This window comes from Mya arenaria, chromosome 15, assembly GCF_026914265.1.
Source record: "Mya arenaria isolate MELC-2E11 chromosome 15, ASM2691426v1".
NCBI lineage: Eukaryota > Metazoa > Mollusca > Bivalvia > Myida > Myidae > Mya > Mya arenaria.
The window spans coordinates 2,429,803-2,447,091 of NC_069136.1; the positions used below are offsets into that span (position 1 = coordinate 2,429,803).

The 17,289-nt window shown below is 36.8% G+C and overlaps 1 protein-coding gene across 1 annotated transcript in view; it reads right to left on the bottom strand.

The window, feature by feature from the left end:
* The window catches only part of LOC128220071 (probable ATP-dependent DNA helicase HFM1), a 51,600-nt gene that overhangs the window by 19,842 nt on the left and 14,469 nt on the right, over positions 1-17,289 (bottom strand). The window contains exons 11-23 of the mRNA XM_052928324.1: positions 14,713-14,793; positions 14,134-14,339; positions 13,349-13,505; positions 12,894-13,032; positions 9,578-9,679; positions 5,266-5,375; positions 4,951-5,034; positions 4,563-4,743; positions 3,875-3,922; positions 3,343-3,426; positions 2,294-2,385; positions 1,315-1,421; positions 407-454 (exon numbers count right to left, since the gene is read on the bottom strand). Of these exons, the coding sequence (XP_052784284.1) occupies positions 407-454; positions 1,315-1,421; positions 2,294-2,385; positions 3,343-3,426; positions 3,875-3,922; positions 4,563-4,743; positions 4,951-5,034; positions 5,266-5,375; positions 9,578-9,679; positions 12,894-13,032; positions 13,349-13,505; positions 14,134-14,339; positions 14,713-14,793 (1,439 nt within the window). The remainder of the gene's footprint in view (positions 1-406; positions 455-1,314; positions 1,422-2,293; positions 2,386-3,342; positions 3,427-3,874; positions 3,923-4,562; positions 4,744-4,950; positions 5,035-5,265; positions 5,376-9,577; positions 9,680-12,893; positions 13,033-13,348; positions 13,506-14,133; positions 14,340-14,712; positions 14,794-17,289) is intronic.

Consider the following 17,289-nt stretch of genomic DNA (forward strand, 5'->3'; position numbering starts at 1 on the left):
ACGTTGTCTTGGTATGTGGAACACATGTGGCAAGTTATTTTAAAATCTGTCAATACAAGAAAAAGTTACAGTCCGGACACGATAACCTATACTCTATGTCCTTATATGCAGCACTCCATTGTGAAAAACACTAAGTGTGACCTTGACCTTAGAGATAGGGACACTGGTCTTGCACGCGACACGTCGTCTTGGTATGTGGAACACATTATTGTGGCAAGTTATTTTAAAATTTGTCCATACAAGGGAAAGTTACAGCCCGGACGCGAGTTATTGAGCCGGACACACGGACGGATGGACAGACGGACGGACGAGACAGACGGACGGTGCGATTTTAATATTCCCACCTTCGGGGCATAAAACTATTTCCTATTGCTTAAGTATAATTTGTAATTAAATAAACACTTACCAATTGACTTTCATGTCTGCAGACTTGATTTTCCCAGTCAATGAGTATCTACAACACACTTAAAATCAGTCACTCTAATCTTTTTTTACAGATACATATCATATTCAGAATTCTATACAACTTAAATAATTTTTTTTACATGGTTTAATGAGCTGAACAAAAAATCAATGTTTTTTTTTTCTTTCTCAATTTCAAATTTTAAGCAGGGGTCGACATTAGAACCAGCTCTGCACCAGCAAAATGCTTGAATAATGATCTTGTTCAAATCATGGATTTTAAATAGCAGGCCTCATGTTAACAAATTTTCTTACCAAAATTTTTTTGGCAGTGTTCATTCAAAAGACTAATTTTGTTGACTGTTAGAGCAGAAAGTGATCAATGAATATATATCATGTAATTTTCTACGATCATCTTGAAATATTAATGAAAAGCGAGAGTGCTGTGGAGCAAGTTGTGTTTTCTTCAGTCAAACAATGTGCATACCTCTACAATTATCACTGCGACATAATGATTACTGTAAGAGGGATAGGCCTCATTATACCTGTGCGTTTTGTTTTTTGCAACATATTTATCATGTTTGAATAGTTTCCCTTGGAATGCTTTTTGGTTTATGGCTAAGGTTAGTTTTTGAACAACAACAAGGACAACGAAGCAGATGCCACAATGATACCAAGGATATCACAATACCCTGACTTTTTATCTTATAAGAACAGACAAGCTATAAGTGACTACTATTTCCTGAACAAATATGCTTAACAATAAAAGTTAAATATAAACTTATGCTAAACCACTCATGTTTTTATGATGTTGTGCAAGAGTGTGGTCTTGTGAATTTGGGAGCAAACTGAAAAACTTTGCTAACCGGACAACCTTTTTAAAGATTGGAAATACCATGCTACGTTGCTCACCTGATGGTGGCCATATTCTTGTCCTTATTGAGAGCGTTGAGAGTCTTTTTCTCACTGGTCCTTAGTTTGATATCCATGAACTCCCCACAGCGGCTCAGTATTGTCAACTACAACAAAATACTCATTCCCTCTTAGAATAGTCATACCATACACATATATAATATATACCAAAAATATATTACATGTAATACAATAAAACAGCCTTTACACAGAGCATGTTCCTTTTGGATAAAATTAAGACACTTAATTTGTGTTTTAGAACATTAATGAGTAAGAAGGATTGATCAGCAAATGTTCACTAATAAATATGAATTGGCTAGATGACATGAATTAAAACTTAAATGACTAAGAATGGGCAGAGTGATCATAGCGACTTAGAATTCAACCTCATTGGCTGACACTATCAATGCATAATAAGACACAGGGAGTCTAAAGTGGCCGTAGGTGGACCTTTAAACACCCGCGAAAGTTGAAGGTTTTATTCTAATAATGCTTAAAGATGCACTCATTCTCCCAGATAAGATTTACCACAATTAATAACATTGTTTAAATATTCCAAAAAGGATGAAGAAATGTACCAAAAAGATACCGAGTTTAATTTGAAAGAAATGGGCATAAAACACGGTATTTCTACCTTATGAGACTATAGTAGACCATAGTAAATCTTTTAGCATTCACCTCTTATTAATATTTTTGCGCTTTCTGCTATTCGATACACAGTTACAATCTTGTTATCAGTAATTAATATTTTCTGTAAATGCATTATTTAGTGGGTAGTTAAAGGTCTATCAGTCAAGATTGATGTTTGTTATACATGTGTATGTATTGATTTTGAATAAGAGCGTCACTTTAAAGAAGAAATCACTTCCACACAGAAACCATAATTTCTGACAGAATGGACAGTCATCTATAAATTTCGAAAGTTTGGTTTGTCTAATAAGTAAAATGATAATCTCCAATATATGACTATACAACTGACCAGTTCCTGGATGGTTTCTGTTCCTTTGACCCCTAATAACAGCTCTGCCGTCTTGCAGGATACACAGTACCTGGCCACCAGTCGCCCACTCTCTGCAAATAAACACACAATCTCCTATGCTCTCTGTCACCATGAGTGAGTATAGCTGGATAGCTATTTAAACTGGGTTTTTTTACATGTTTTTTTCTTCTAAAGTTTTTGGATAATTAAATCAAAATTTCAAATAAAATAATGTGCAATGAGGTTTAAATAAGGGCTATTCCATTTAAACATATAACCCCCGCGGGAAGGCCTTTTTAATTCTGCCATCCCCCTACAGAAGCAAATTTACCCTTTTTAGTATCCAAATTAGTAAAATAAGACACCTACCCATATTCTATTTAAATAATTGCCTTCCCCTCGGGGGTTATATGTTTTACTGGAATAGCCCTTAAAATATATTAAATTACAATCTTTACGTATGATACCCATAATGGTCACATGATTTGCATGGTGGTAGTGATAACTGTACTGTAAGGGAAGGGCCTTAAGTGGTATGGATTTTAAATGTTATGGCCCGTGATCAAAATTGACCAAATTGGCTTTGTGCTTTCTATTTTACACCTTTGATGGTTATATTTTTTTTTTTGACCTGAGGTGACCCATATTCGTATTTGTTCTAGACAAGATGCAGAAAATTAAGCATTCTGACCATTAGTTTGATAGCAATTTGATAAAAACTATTGAATTTATGACAGGATTACTTTTCCTAAGATTTTTTACCTAGTTTTAGAACATAGGTGACTCATATTCATAACGGTTCAAGACAACATGGAGACAAGTATTCTGACCAAGTTTCATAATAATTAGATAAAAACTATTGAATTTATGACGGGGACATTTCTCAAAAATTTAACATAGTGATCTGGAATAAAAACTTGATTTATTAGCAGGATTGATAACAACATGAATCCAACCACATGTTTTTTGCCATGCCTGTAACTTTTCTCAATGATTTAGATTTATGCAATGAATCTAGCTATTACAATATGTAAAAAGAGCGGATATACCAGTTGGTTTGATGTCCATGTTTTCTTCATTCATGTTGATCAGCTGTAGGCTACCTAGCTCATTCAGGCTCTTCATACACATGTCTGAAACAGACAAGAATAAAAGGAATTAGGTCCAATTATTACAGCTGGTAGCAAGATGCAACATTTTCTTATACCTTTTATCTGTCCAGCAATGTTGATTGGCTGTATTTATCTAATTACTTGATTATCACACAGAGTTCTGAAATGGTCTATCATTTTGTATCAGCAATTTTTTATAAGTTATTCTATTAATTTTAGGGGAAGGGGTATCAATTATTTGAAAGCAAATATCATTTAGCTCTAATTCGAACTACAACTGAATTTCTATTAACAAATTAAAAGTATCAAAAATTAAAATTATACAGCAATACAAAGTTTCTTATCCATTAGTTTAAATCTTAACTAAAATATGATTGCTATTATAAAGAGAATGTTGTCAATGTTTACTTTCATGAGCAACTATGTGTTAAGTACAAACTGTATATTCTATATATTATAACACAGTTACCCTGTAGTCTTTTTTCAATGGAGTTCCTTGTCAAACCTGTCGGCATTCCTGAATAAAGAGCAAAATCGCATGTAAGGACTCTTGAATTGAAATTTCCACACATAAGCGGCTGCCAAAGGGCGAGCTAGGCTCTACGTGGCTAAGTTTAAAGTGGCTGCCAACTGTTAGAGATTGTCAAATAAAGATTATTTTCATGAGCAAAGGGAATCGCTTGAATGACTGCTGATATAAGTATACATATCAGCTGATATCTTCAGTTTTAAATTTGCATAATAAGTGTTTAATTATATAATGCAATGCTTAAGAAGACCTGGGTTTAAAACATATACAACATAGATATATGCTTAATTCTGCATCATTGTCAGTATAATGACTACTTTCCTGAACATCTTATACATATAAGTTAAATTATTACATTAAATGTTGTCTGTGGTATTGAATTTATTCCGTGGTTATACGGCAAGTTACCAACCACTAAGTGCCTAACAGAGTGAGAATGTGCTTATGGTATAAGTATCAACCACTCTTTCCAGAGGTCATGTGTTCAAGCCGAAAGGAGCATTTTACCTTGGTCTTTCAAAGTGGACACTCAGGTACTGGATGTTATACAATAATAAACTCAAGTGTGACTAATATCAAGCTGTCCTTACAATTAAGCTGAAATAAATATGTGAGAGAATGTACTAACCATAGTGTCTGGGGTTCTTCATGACCCGGATGTAAAGGAATGTGTATTTGAGCCACTCCAGGGCCACAGATATATCGGAGATGGTTCCGAGGACAATTTCAGCATTCAAGTGCTCAATAAGGTTCTTGTGTAGACTGCTCTCAATCAGCTGGGTACCATTCAAGAGACTCTCATACTTCATCTGAAAACATTACATATAAGAAAGGAAATTTTATATAATCATGTATTAAGGAAGGCTTTTAAGTCAAGGAAATTCATAATCCTTTTCCAACTGTCAGTCAGCACTTAGATCTGCAACATGTTTTAGCTATCAACCAATGCTCAGCCATCAAATTAATAAAAGAACAGAATAATCTATGATAACAACTTGACATTGTTACACACACACCTTAGTCTGGTTCTTAGTAATAATGACGGCGGTGGCACTGGTGTCAAACTGTGGCCTGCCCGCACGCCCAATCATCTGTAGAACCTGGGAAATGGAATGTGCAATATTTACGGACAAGGAAAAAAACTTTAAGATGAAAAGAACTAAACAATCTACATATAAATTTGTATAAATATTCATGAAGAAAACTTTAATTGTTAATAAATAACATCATTTCATTTGTAAACCATATATATCACAATACAAATAATTTTGCTTTACGCAATCAAAATATCAGAATTATAATATCTTGATAGGTAAATGCCTTATCCCTACTTGAGAGTCAGGGTATTCCTCATGCACCCCCATGTTGTAGAACATGGTTGACTTAACGATCACCAGGTGGGCTGGCAGGTTGACACCCATGGCCAGAGTGCTTGTCGCAACTGACATATGTGGGAAACAGAGATATTGATATAACAATTTTGAAAGTTTGATTCCAATTTTGAGAAAATTTAAGAAATTAACTAGAACTCCATGAGTCAGATGTGTCGCCTGACGAATTATTTACTGTCGACATTATAGCTGTTAGATTGGCATTTCATACAAAGGGCAATAACTCTAAAAATATGGAAGCAAGAGTGACAGTTCTTGTGCACTGCACCGCAGCCCTCAATGAAATCTATCTACCTATTAAGCTTCAGGTTGATACCTCTTATACAGAGATAATTCTAGTAAGCGTTTTCCGCGATTTCTCGCATAAAAATCCCTCAAATCGCATCCAAATCATATAAATGTGAGATATTCTCACGCTTGATCGCAGTTTGTGTATTTTGTGTCTTTTCCCTTTTGTTGCTTTACAAAATAAAGCATCGTAATTGCTGATGGCTTTTTGTTTATATTCATTGAATTACTGACGAATTGCCTCCCCTACATTGAACGCATTTGTGTTATCAAATGTTTTAATCGATATCGTCCACGCACTTGTTTTCAAGCGTTTTTGCGACCCGGAATAATTTTGTTTACACGGGTTACCACTGCATTTTAAAGGCGTCTACAATATCGGAAGCGTCAAAATGTCAAATCAGAAAACGTTGTTTGCATTCCTTGAAAAAAGTCTCTGGACCAAAATAAAATACCAGCTTCAGATGAAAACAAAAATGGAAAGCCTTCATCTCCCCCCAAAAAAGTCAATGCACCTATCAGCTAAAATGGCTAAATCCTATTTTTTGCTCAAGTATGATGTGTATGAATGTTCATGATGTCGGAACTGTTAACAAGTGTTTTCTTCTAGTCAAACAAATGTATACATCATATCTATATATCGATATATTGTAAATTTGTAAATATACCGTATTGATATTTATGAATAAAGTTATTGTTATGCATTAATTTTTCACTGCGTTATCCATGTATTATAAAAATCTCACTGAAATTAAGATTCTCTCACCTATATTGGACAAATGGGAGCAATTCTCTCATTGAAAATCTTACATAGAATTATCTCTGCGTATAGTTTATGATATATGCCCCTGACAAAATTTAAGCTTGAAAATTAACAAAGGGCATTAACTCTAAAACTAAGAAAGCAAGAGTTAATGTTATTGTGCACTGCACTTGCCCTCAATGAGATCTACCTACCTATGAAGTTTCAAGTTGATACCTCTTATATTCTTTAAGATATGCCCCAGACAAAACTTTCAGAATGAAAATTAACAAAGGGCAATAACTCTTATGGTATGGAAGCAAGAGTAACAGTTCTTGTGCACTGCACTTGCTCTCAATGAGATCTGTGCACTTGCCCTCAATGAGATCTATCTACATATGAAGTTTCAAGTTGATAACTCTTATATTCTACAAGATATGCCTCGGACAAAACTTTAAGCATGAAAATTAACAAAGGGAATTAACTCTAACAAGAGGGCCATAATGGCCCTAAAATGCTCACCTAAGCAAAGGGCCACGACTCAGAGGAGATGTTTTTTAAAGCAAAATAGGAAGTTGGCCAGATGGTTGTTATTGTTGATCAATGTGACAATTTTTTTGATCGGCCAGATTGTCGTCCTGAATCGCCTCCAATCGTCCCCATTTTTTAAGCCGATTGAATCCCGACCAGTGAGCCACGGCAAGGGACGATTCACGGATGTTCCTCGAGCGATCGACACGTTTCAGGGCCGCAAGTATGCGAAAGTACCCGCAGGTACAAGACAAAGGGCCGATAGAGACCCTCATCTCGTGCGCAAGTGAGCGATGTTCGCGCGTTGTTCGGCTGAGAGGGACCGAAAATGGGCGATCCTGGCTGGAGAGAGAACACTTTCGGCCGCTCTGCGGCAGATGTACGCCGTTCTTCATGTGAGAGTGGCCGAATGTAGGCTTATGTTGACGCAGGTAGCCGCGATTAAAACGATTTAAACGATCTTTGGCCGACTAAATTTGCCCAGATCGGCGAGAGATCGGTGTGTTTGTGGCCCGACTATATACCGGTAAATCGAGCCAGATCAAAGCCTTTCACCATTTTCTAACAAGCAAGTGAAGGTCATGGACCAACAAGCAGTGCTGGGTTTGTTGTAGCTTTACAACTTCGTACTGCTATATTACAGCAAAATGTTACAAGACTAGAAATTATGCTGAGGTCAGAAGGAAAAGGGTCAAGAGAAGAAATGCTAAAAAGAAGTAAGTTGTTGTGAATTGTTAAAGGTTTTTCACCTGTGTTATGTTTCAGTACCTGTTCTGAGAAAAGTTTGCAGTTTAAAAAGGATTTCTATATGTTCTGTTGATGGTCGGGTGCTTACACTCCGACGACACTACGCATGACCCTCGGAAGAGAGCGGCAGAGGCTAAACGAAAGCTCCAGAAGGCTCCAGAGGGCTCCAGACTGCGGGCGAGACAACTGGACCTTCAGAGGACCCTCGGGCAACCAAGGCGACCACGGGCCGACTATTTTTGATCGGCAACTGGTTTTCAACTTGTTTAAAAACAGTAGCCGATCACTTTTTAGGTACCCGACCCTCGGGGGACTAATGCGATCGCGCCAGATCTTACCCCGAAGGTATAGGTTAGTGCACGTTCCCGACTTATTTTGCAAAAATAGGGCCGATCAACTAAGAAAGAGATCCGGTACTCTCGGGACCAAAACAATCCTTGGTGAAATGGCCCTATAAGGAAGCTTCATGTAAAGTTTCATTGAATTTGGAGTGGTAGTTTTAGAGGAGAATTTTTTTAAAGAAAAACAGGAAGTTGGCCATTTTGTTGTTGTTGTTGTTGTTGTTGATCAATCGTGACCCCTTGTTGTATTTATGTTGAGGGTCACCCAAGTAAGCTTCCTATATAGTTTCATTGAATATTGTCTGGTAGTGTTAGATAAGATGTTTTTTTAAAGCAAAACAGGAAGTCAGCCATTTTGTTGTTGTTGGTGCTGTTGTTGCTGATCAATCGTGACCCCTTGTTGTATTTTTGTAGAGGGTCACCCAAGGAAGCTTCCTGTAAACTTTCAATGAATTTGGAGTGGCAGTTTCAGAGGAGATGTTTTTTTAAAGCAAAACAGGAAGTAAGCCATTTTGTTGTTGTTGCTATTGTTGTTGTTGTTGTCAATCGTGACCCCTTGTTGCATTTTTATAGAGGGTCACCCAAGGAAGCTTTCTGTAAGTTTCATTGAATTTGGACTGGTAGTTTAAGAGGAGATGTTTTTTAAAGCAAAACAGGAAGTCAGCCATTTTGTTGTTGTTGCTGTTGTTGTTGTTGTTGTTGTTGATCAATCGTAACCCCTTGTTGTATTTTAGTAGAGGGTCACCCAAGGAAGCTTCCTGTAAAGTTTCATTGAATTTGGACTGGTAGTTTAAGAGGAGATGTTTTTTAAAGCAAAACAGGAAGTCAGCCATTTTGTTGTTGTTGATGTTGATCAATCGTGACCCCTTGTTGTATTTTGTAAAGGGTCACCCAAGGAAGCTTCCTGTGAAGTTTGATTGAATTTGGTCAGGTAGTTTCAGAGGAGATGTTTTTTAAGCAATTGTTGACAGACGGACTGACTGACTGACGGACGGACAGACGGACTGACAGACGGACAAAGACTGATCACAATAGCTCACCTTGACCACTTCGTGCTCTGGTGAGCTAAAAATATGGAAGCAAGAGTAACAGTTCTTGTGCACTGCACTTGCCCTCAATGAGATCTATCTACATATAAATTTCAAGTTGATACCACTAATAGTTTACGAGATATGCCCTGGACAAGTGAAAACTGGACGCGGACGCTGCAGCCAACACCGCCGACAAAAGTAACCCCTATTTGTTGCCTAGTCAGGCGACACAAAAAGGAAGCATTTCAGTCAAAATGATAGCCTTAAAATACATCTAATCAATGATGTACATATTCAAAAATTCATGACAGCTCTTAAAATACATCTTATCAATGATGTACATATTCCAAAATAAGCGCTTAAAGCCATGGAGATAATATGGAGTTATCTAACCTCATTATATGATGGCTCTGAACATCTGTGTGAAGTATTAAGTCAATTGAATAAATGGTATTTGAGTTTTAAGTGAAAATCCCAACTTGTCCTAAAACTTTAACCTGCCCTAAAACTTTAACCTAAGTCAATCATTTTGATGATAATGAATGTTTAATGGGATTTAAAAAAGACCTTACCAAGTACAGGTAGTTCCCCTCTAGCAAAAATGTCCTCCATATTCTTCCTGTCATGAACATCCATGCCTGCATGGTGGAAGCCTATACCCTTACACACTAGGTCTGCAAAGTTATAATAAACTTCCAGCTAAAATTCATACAATTGTTCCCTACTTGTTTTGTTCATGAAGTGGCAGCAACAGTTCGAGATTCTGATTTTCAAGCTAAATTCCTCGATTTTTCTTATAAACCTAAAATACCAAACCATAATTTGTATTTAGGCTTAAAACGGAGTTATGTTTCTTGTTGTAAGTTGGTCGCAAATAATTTTGAATTTAATTAAGTGCATTTAATGAACGGTATAGAAGTTTTTTTTATTAAAATCCCAACTTGCCCTTAACTTTAACTTGCCTAAACCTTTAACCTAAGTCAATCAGGGGCCATAACTTGTATTAAGGATATGGAGTTATGTAACCTCATTGGGTGATGGTCCTGGACAATTGTGTGAAGTATTAAGTCAATTGAATGAAGGGTATAGATGTTATTAAACAATATCCCAACCTGCCCTAAAACTTTAACCTAAGTTTCATAGTCAATCAGGGGCCATAATTTGTATAAAAGATAATATGGAGTTATCTAACCTCATTATGTGATGGCTCTGAACATCTGTGTGAAGTATTAAGTCAATTGAATAAATGGTATTTGAGTTTTAAGTGAAAATCCCAACTTGTCCTAAAACTTTAACCTGCCCTAAAACTTTAACCTAAGTCAATCAGGGGCCATAACTTGTATTTAGGATAATATGGAGTTATGTAACCTCATTGTGTGATGGTCCTGAACAACTGTGTGAAGTATTAAGTCAATTGAACAAAGGATATACAAGTTATTAATAAATATTCCAACTTGCCCTAAAACTTTAACCTGAGTTCCAGTCAATCAGGGGCCATACTCTGTGTAAAGAATATTATGGAGTTATCAAACCTCATCATGTGATGGCCCTGAACAACTGTGTGAAATATTAAGTCAATTGAATGTAGGGTATTGGACTTATAAATGAAAATCCCAACTTGCCCTAAAACTTAACCAGACGCCGATGCCGACGCTGGGGCGAGAAGTATAGCCCACCTATTATTCGAATAGTCGAGTTAAAAAATGGATGACCACTATGTAGGATTTAAGCATAAAAAATGTTGTCAGTCATGTCACAAATGCCCTTGATTGGGCCTTGTCGGACAGACAGCCAGTATTTGAGTACAAGAAATGTTTGTAAAACATCTATACCCCTATAATAGCAGCCTATTAATCATTTGCATTAGATGTGTGTGGGGTAATTTAAGTTCATGACCAACCAAGTGTAGGTTCAAGCATTCTCTTTATATTAATTGTACAAGGTTTTTGTGTTCAAGGTCGCTGTGGACCTAAATCTTGAACATCCTTAACAAATTGGAGGACAGTACACCTAAGTATACTCTAGATTTCAATCGGACAAGGCCATGACTGTGACCTCAATCATCTGCTGGTCATGACCAACCTCCATGCCAAGTTGAAGACCATAGGACCGAGTTATCGATCATTATTTTTTGTGTTCAAGGACATCAAGACATCAGATATTTTAAATATTGACCTAAAAATCAGTAGGGGTCATCTGTCCGTCATGACCAACCTCACAAACAAGTTTGTGGACTTTAAGCTCTAGCTTACTCTAGTTATGAATCAGACAAGGTTTCGTCTACCGACAAACGAACATGCGCAAAGCAAAACACCCCTGAGCATAATAATCAATGGCCTTGAATCTTACATCAAAATGAACATGTGTACAAAGTTTAAGACCAATCCCTCATAAACTGTGAAGAAGTTCATTCAACAAATATTTTTTTTTTGGCAACCTGGACGATGGAAAGGGTCATTACACAAATGAAATCGCAAAGTGTGTTGCAGTTGTTTTTTACTAATCAAACAGAAGTTTATTTTATAGAACAAGGTCATATACCTGTACAGGGATAATATTAGTATTAAAACAGCCATGCCAAATATAGCTCAGTAAATTAGTGTTTCAGAAACAACTGCTTTTACATTTAAACTAAAGTTTTGTACAAGTTTGATGGAAATATTAATTTTTAAACATTAAGTCTACATGTTGGGATAAACAAAATGAGTGTTTGCCCAGGTACCATAGGTTGAACAAGAGCTGTCACAGAATGTGAAGAATGCCCCAAAATGTGACATTGACCTATGAACAAGGTCAGTATAAGAAAAGTTAAAGATCAAACACTGACCTTTGATGTATGCATGTGGATCTTGCATATGACACACAATCTTTATATGCCAAACACATGTGCCAAGTTTTTGTTGTAGATCTGTCATATATATGACAACCTATACTCTATGTCCTTATATGCAGCATTCCATTGTGAATAGACACCTAAGTGTGACCTTGACCTTAGAGGTAGGGACACGAGTCTTGCACGCGACACATCGTCTTGGTATGTCAAACACATGTGGCAAGTCATTTTAAAATCTGTCCATACAAGAGAAAGTTACAGCCCGGACACAACAACATATACTCTATGTCCTTACATGCAGCATTCTATTGTGAATAAACACTAAGTGTGACCTTGACCTTAGAGATAGGGAAACGGGTCTTGCAAGCAACACGTTGTCTTGGTATTTCGAACACACGTGGCAACTCATTTTAAAATCTGTCCATACAAGAGAAAGTTACAGCCTGGACACGACAACCTATACTCTCTGTCCTTATATGCAGCATTCCATTGTGAATAAACACCTAACTGTGACCTTGACCTTAGAGGTAGGGACACGGGTCATGCACCTGACACGTTGTCTTGGTATGTTGAACACATGTTGCAAGCTATTTTAAAATCTGTCCATGCAAGAGAAAGTTACAGCCCGGACAAAAGTTATTGAGCGGGACACACGGACGGATGGATGGACGGTGCAATTTTAATATGCCCACCTTTGGGGGCATAAAAATGTATATCCTTTTGATGTACTATAAAAAAAATCATAAAGCTGAATTGTGAATGTTTTAAAGTGTTTACTAGTGATGTTCCAATGATCCAATATAATCGAAAGTTGATTGGTTGAGTAAGATATTGGCAACAATCCATTATACCTGGTCATTATCAATCATCGATATAACCTGTGCGTTGTTTTTGTTCTTTTCTCTCGTTTTTATCAATTCCCAACACTAATGTTTACTGCAAAATGTCCAGTGTACCATAAAAGCGTAAGCCTCATGCACACTAGACAAAATGTCCAGCTTGTGTACTGCAAGCACCCTTTTAAATTGCACAGAACTTTAACAGTACTATCTTACCCCTTAGTTTGACATCCTTGATAATGAACGAGAAGTTTTGCAGGTCAAGCCTGTGTTGAGGACTGTGTAAGAGTGAGCCCTGAATATTCTTGGCCAATATCTCAGCTCCCTGCATGGCACTCTTCCTGGTGGCACAGAACTGTAACAGGAGATTCCATTCAATCACTTGAGTAAAATAGTTTACATGTACCCAACATTATAAGTACTTATGTTATTGTTGTCCTATTTAATATTTGTTCAAAACTTTACTCCAAAGAGCCTGAGAAACACCAAAAATCCTCATCTTTAATGTTCAGTAACCAAACATAAATGTTATCCCTGAACATTGGGATCATGGAGAGCTTGCAGGAGTGAGACATATTCATTTTACTGCAATGTTTTTAATTTGTTTAACCTCCTAAATCTCTTAAAAAACAATAATACCTTTTGGACTGCTATTCTCCTAATGTACCCACCACAAGCGCTGGTTTGTTATCACTGTATGTGGCAATGATTGAGGCGAGCTTGTAGGAGAGTGAGATGTCAAACTGGAACTCTGACTGGCGACCCTCGGCAAAGTTGTAACCGAGCACCACCTTCCTTAGCCGCACTGGCCGCACACTGTCATCCATCCTGCATGCAGTTAAAGGGGCAAACTAGTTACCTTTTGCCTGTATCATTAGTACAACCCACATATTAGAACAAAATATCATTGGTAAAACAGTGGTCAAAACAAGCCCACAAGCCCTGCACTAGTAAAATGTCTTCCAGGCTTGCTCAAATTCTGAATTTTATATAGCAGGGCTTGTTAATAAATTTGATGCCAATCAATAGTACAAGAATTCGGGCTTGTTCATCCAAAAAGTCTTATTTCAATGACTGGTAAAAGCATCCATTACTGTTTGAAAATAAAAACTTAAATTAATTTGATCATTTTAAGCAATAAAACAGTACTATTGAAAACATGATTTTAACTTAATAGTTGTAAAACTTTTATGTATCGCAATGCTGATATCCAATCTTCAAACCAAGCCAGGCAGCTGATATCATCCAGGTTGGTAAAACTAGCTGCTGATATGAAAAGCTGAGGGAGAGAAACTGGTCAGGAATGCTCAGTTTCTGTATGTGCAACAGTACTTACTTGTACTCCAATGCCGCAAAGTCATGCAGCAATGTTGTTAGTGTCGGAAAGGGTAGCGGACATGTTAGAAGAGAAATGAGTCAGGAATGCTGTTACTCTACCTGCCTGCAGTGAACTTACTTGTAATGCAATGCCGGTACCCCATCCTTGCCAAGCCAGGCAGCTATGTCATCGATGTTGGTAATGGTAGCAGACACCGCCAGGAATCTCAGGCAAGGAAACTGGTCCGGAATGTTGTTTCTCTCCCGGGCAGCCTCAATGGTCTTCATTCTGCTCATTACTGCTTCTATCACAGATCCTCGTGTACGGTCATTTAACACATGGATCTGAGAAGTGGTAGGGTGGTCAGTAAGATGATATAATGAAATTATTTGTAACACATTGGTCAAATACAAGCTAGTACCATCAATATGTTTTATCCATGGCTAGATCACAGTTCACATTGCGGTAAAAAAAACCCACACCATTGTGACCCATCACTATGTATTTTATCTATGACTGTCTGGTCAAATACAATGACAGAAATGAGTAACTAAAGGATAAGTTAGACATCTTAGCATTTATTTAAGATAATCTTTCATTCTTATATCTACTCAGGTTGTTCAATATAATGCCCATCAATTCAAGTCAAAATCATTTCACTTGTTGGCCTAAGGTATTTTCATGACATATGTAAGGTACAAATGGAAATTCACTGACCTCATCCACTAAGAAGAGACATATGGCCTGCATGACAGACTTGTTTTCTCTCCATTTCCTTGTCATGCTGTCCCATTTTTCCTGCAAGGGGAAACAGTGAAGACATTTGTTGAATTTTGGTGCATGATCGAAATATAATTTCACTGCGGAGGCCCAGATTTAAGCTGGTAATTAAATTCTTTGATCTGATGAGTGGAATATATTTAATTGACCTTTCACTGAAATTCAGGTAAAATTGTAACCTGAGACTTGTTTGAAATTGAAATTTTTTACAAAGCTGGCCCAACTTTTCGAAATACACACTTAAGGGCTTCAAACAATACAAACTGGGTGGGGAAGGCCAATAACTTTACAACATATCAATATTTTACATGATTCAAACATGTATCCTTTGAGACATGTTTTTGGATAATAAAACCTTGAGTAGTATAAAGAAATGCATACTTGACATCTTCAGACAATATGAGAATGTTTGGTGTTTTTCGGCAACACTGTTACATAACCTGTCGACATCACAAACAATTTACTGCAATAAAATGTCATGTGACCAATCACAAACATCAATTCAGCAAGATCAGAGGTTTCCAAAGTTATTACCTTCATCGGAATGTGAATGCAATTTAAACTAAAGCTGTCACAGGAGTGACGAATACCCCCAAATGCCGCCTGGACACAGTAATGGCAAACCATTCCTTTGAAAAGAGGCCATAACTCCAAGGTTACTGCACACTGCATTTTCTTTTATCATGCATGTATTGTTTTATTTAAATCTGTTGAGTAATTTAGAAGTTACACTGCTGACAAGAAAAACAAGAGGCACATCAGTGCCTGTGCTCCACTGGCCAAAAGGTTCAAGCAAAGACCACCTAACGAACATTTTCGTCAAGTTTCATAGAAATACAATCATCAATTTTTGAGGAGAAGTTATTTAAAAAAAAAAATTACTTTAATAGCTCTGGCTGCCATGTTGTGCAGTGGACCGAAATGATTTGGGCAATTTGAGTAAAGGAGCACCAAACAAACATTTCTGTCAAGTTTTATCGAAAAAAGGTCATCGGTTTCGACGACAAGTCGTATAAAGTTTTTATTTTTTAGCTCTGGCAGCCATGGTGTGCAGTGGACTGGAACCATTTAACAAATTTTGGTTAATGACCACCCAAGGAACATTTCTGTCAAGTTTCATCAAAATCTGATCATCGGTTAACATTTAATCTGAATAGATTATGAAGCAAATATCTAACCTGAACAAGAACTGACGAGATAGAATCAACTTGGTGTTTCACTTACACTTTTCGGCCATTTAAGTTACTAAAAATAGCTGTTTCATAAACTTTCAGAATGTCACATAAACGAAAATTAATGTTCAGTCTATATATATTTTCCTATGTATAAATGTAAGGTTTTTAAATTGATCTTTTTGTGAGAACTTTATGCTTATATGTTTACTCATAAATTATTATTGTTTTAAAATTATTTAAAGATGCTATACGTGAAAAATTAAGACATTATTTTTTTTTCTATTAAAGGGAGGTAATTCAGTAGTAAAATGTAATCAAAGCTATTAAAGCATGGCATTTCTTTTCTAACCATGTTGATATTATTACAGTCTATTCAAGCAAGATGCCTTTTGTTTTTACATAGTACCCATAGGTTCTGAAAAACAAGGAGCACTATTCCCAACAGAAGGATGTCACTCCCTATCACTGCATGAGCATCATAATAAAGAAATGTTTACTCAAACTGCAAGCTGCTCAATTGAAATAGGTATTTACCTCAAGCATACAGTTTTATAATGTGGCAAAATAGTCGGACTACTAGATTGTCATTCGGACTAGTAAAATATGCCATTATGCTAGTCCATCTGGCTAGTAGGTTAAAATGTTTTTCGTGAAGACTGCGGACGAGAAGTCCTTAAAGGTTTTTCTATTTTTAACTCTCGCAGTCATGTTGTGCAGCGGACCGGAACCATTTGGGCAATTTTGGTTAAAGGGCATCCCGATGAACATTTATATAAAGTTTCATCAAAATCTGATAATCGGTTTCTGAGAAGATGTAGTTTAACGTTTTTTTCTATTCTTAGCTCTGGTGCCCATGTTGTGCAGCAGACCAGAACTGTTTGGGCTATTTTGGTTAAGGACTACCCAAGTAACATTTCTGTCAAGTTTCATTGCAATACGATCATCGGTTTCTGAGGAGAAGTCGTTTAAAGGTTTTTCTATTTTTACCTCTGGGGGCCATCTTGTGCAGTGGACCGAAACCATTGAAGCAAATTTGATAAAGGACCATCCAAGGAACATTTCTGTTAAGTTTCATCAAAATCTGATCATCGGTTTCTGAGAAGATGTTCTTTAAAGGTTTTTTCTATTTTTTTGCCCTGGCAGCCATGTTGTGCAGCGGACCGGAACCATTTGAGCAATTTTGGTTAAGGACCACCCAAGGAACAATTCTGTCAAGTTTCATCAAAATCTGCCTATCCGTTTCAGAGGAGATGTCGTTTAAAGATTTTGCTATTTTTAGCTGTGGCGGCCATATTGTGCAATGGACCAGAACCATTTGAGCAAATTTAATAAAGGACCA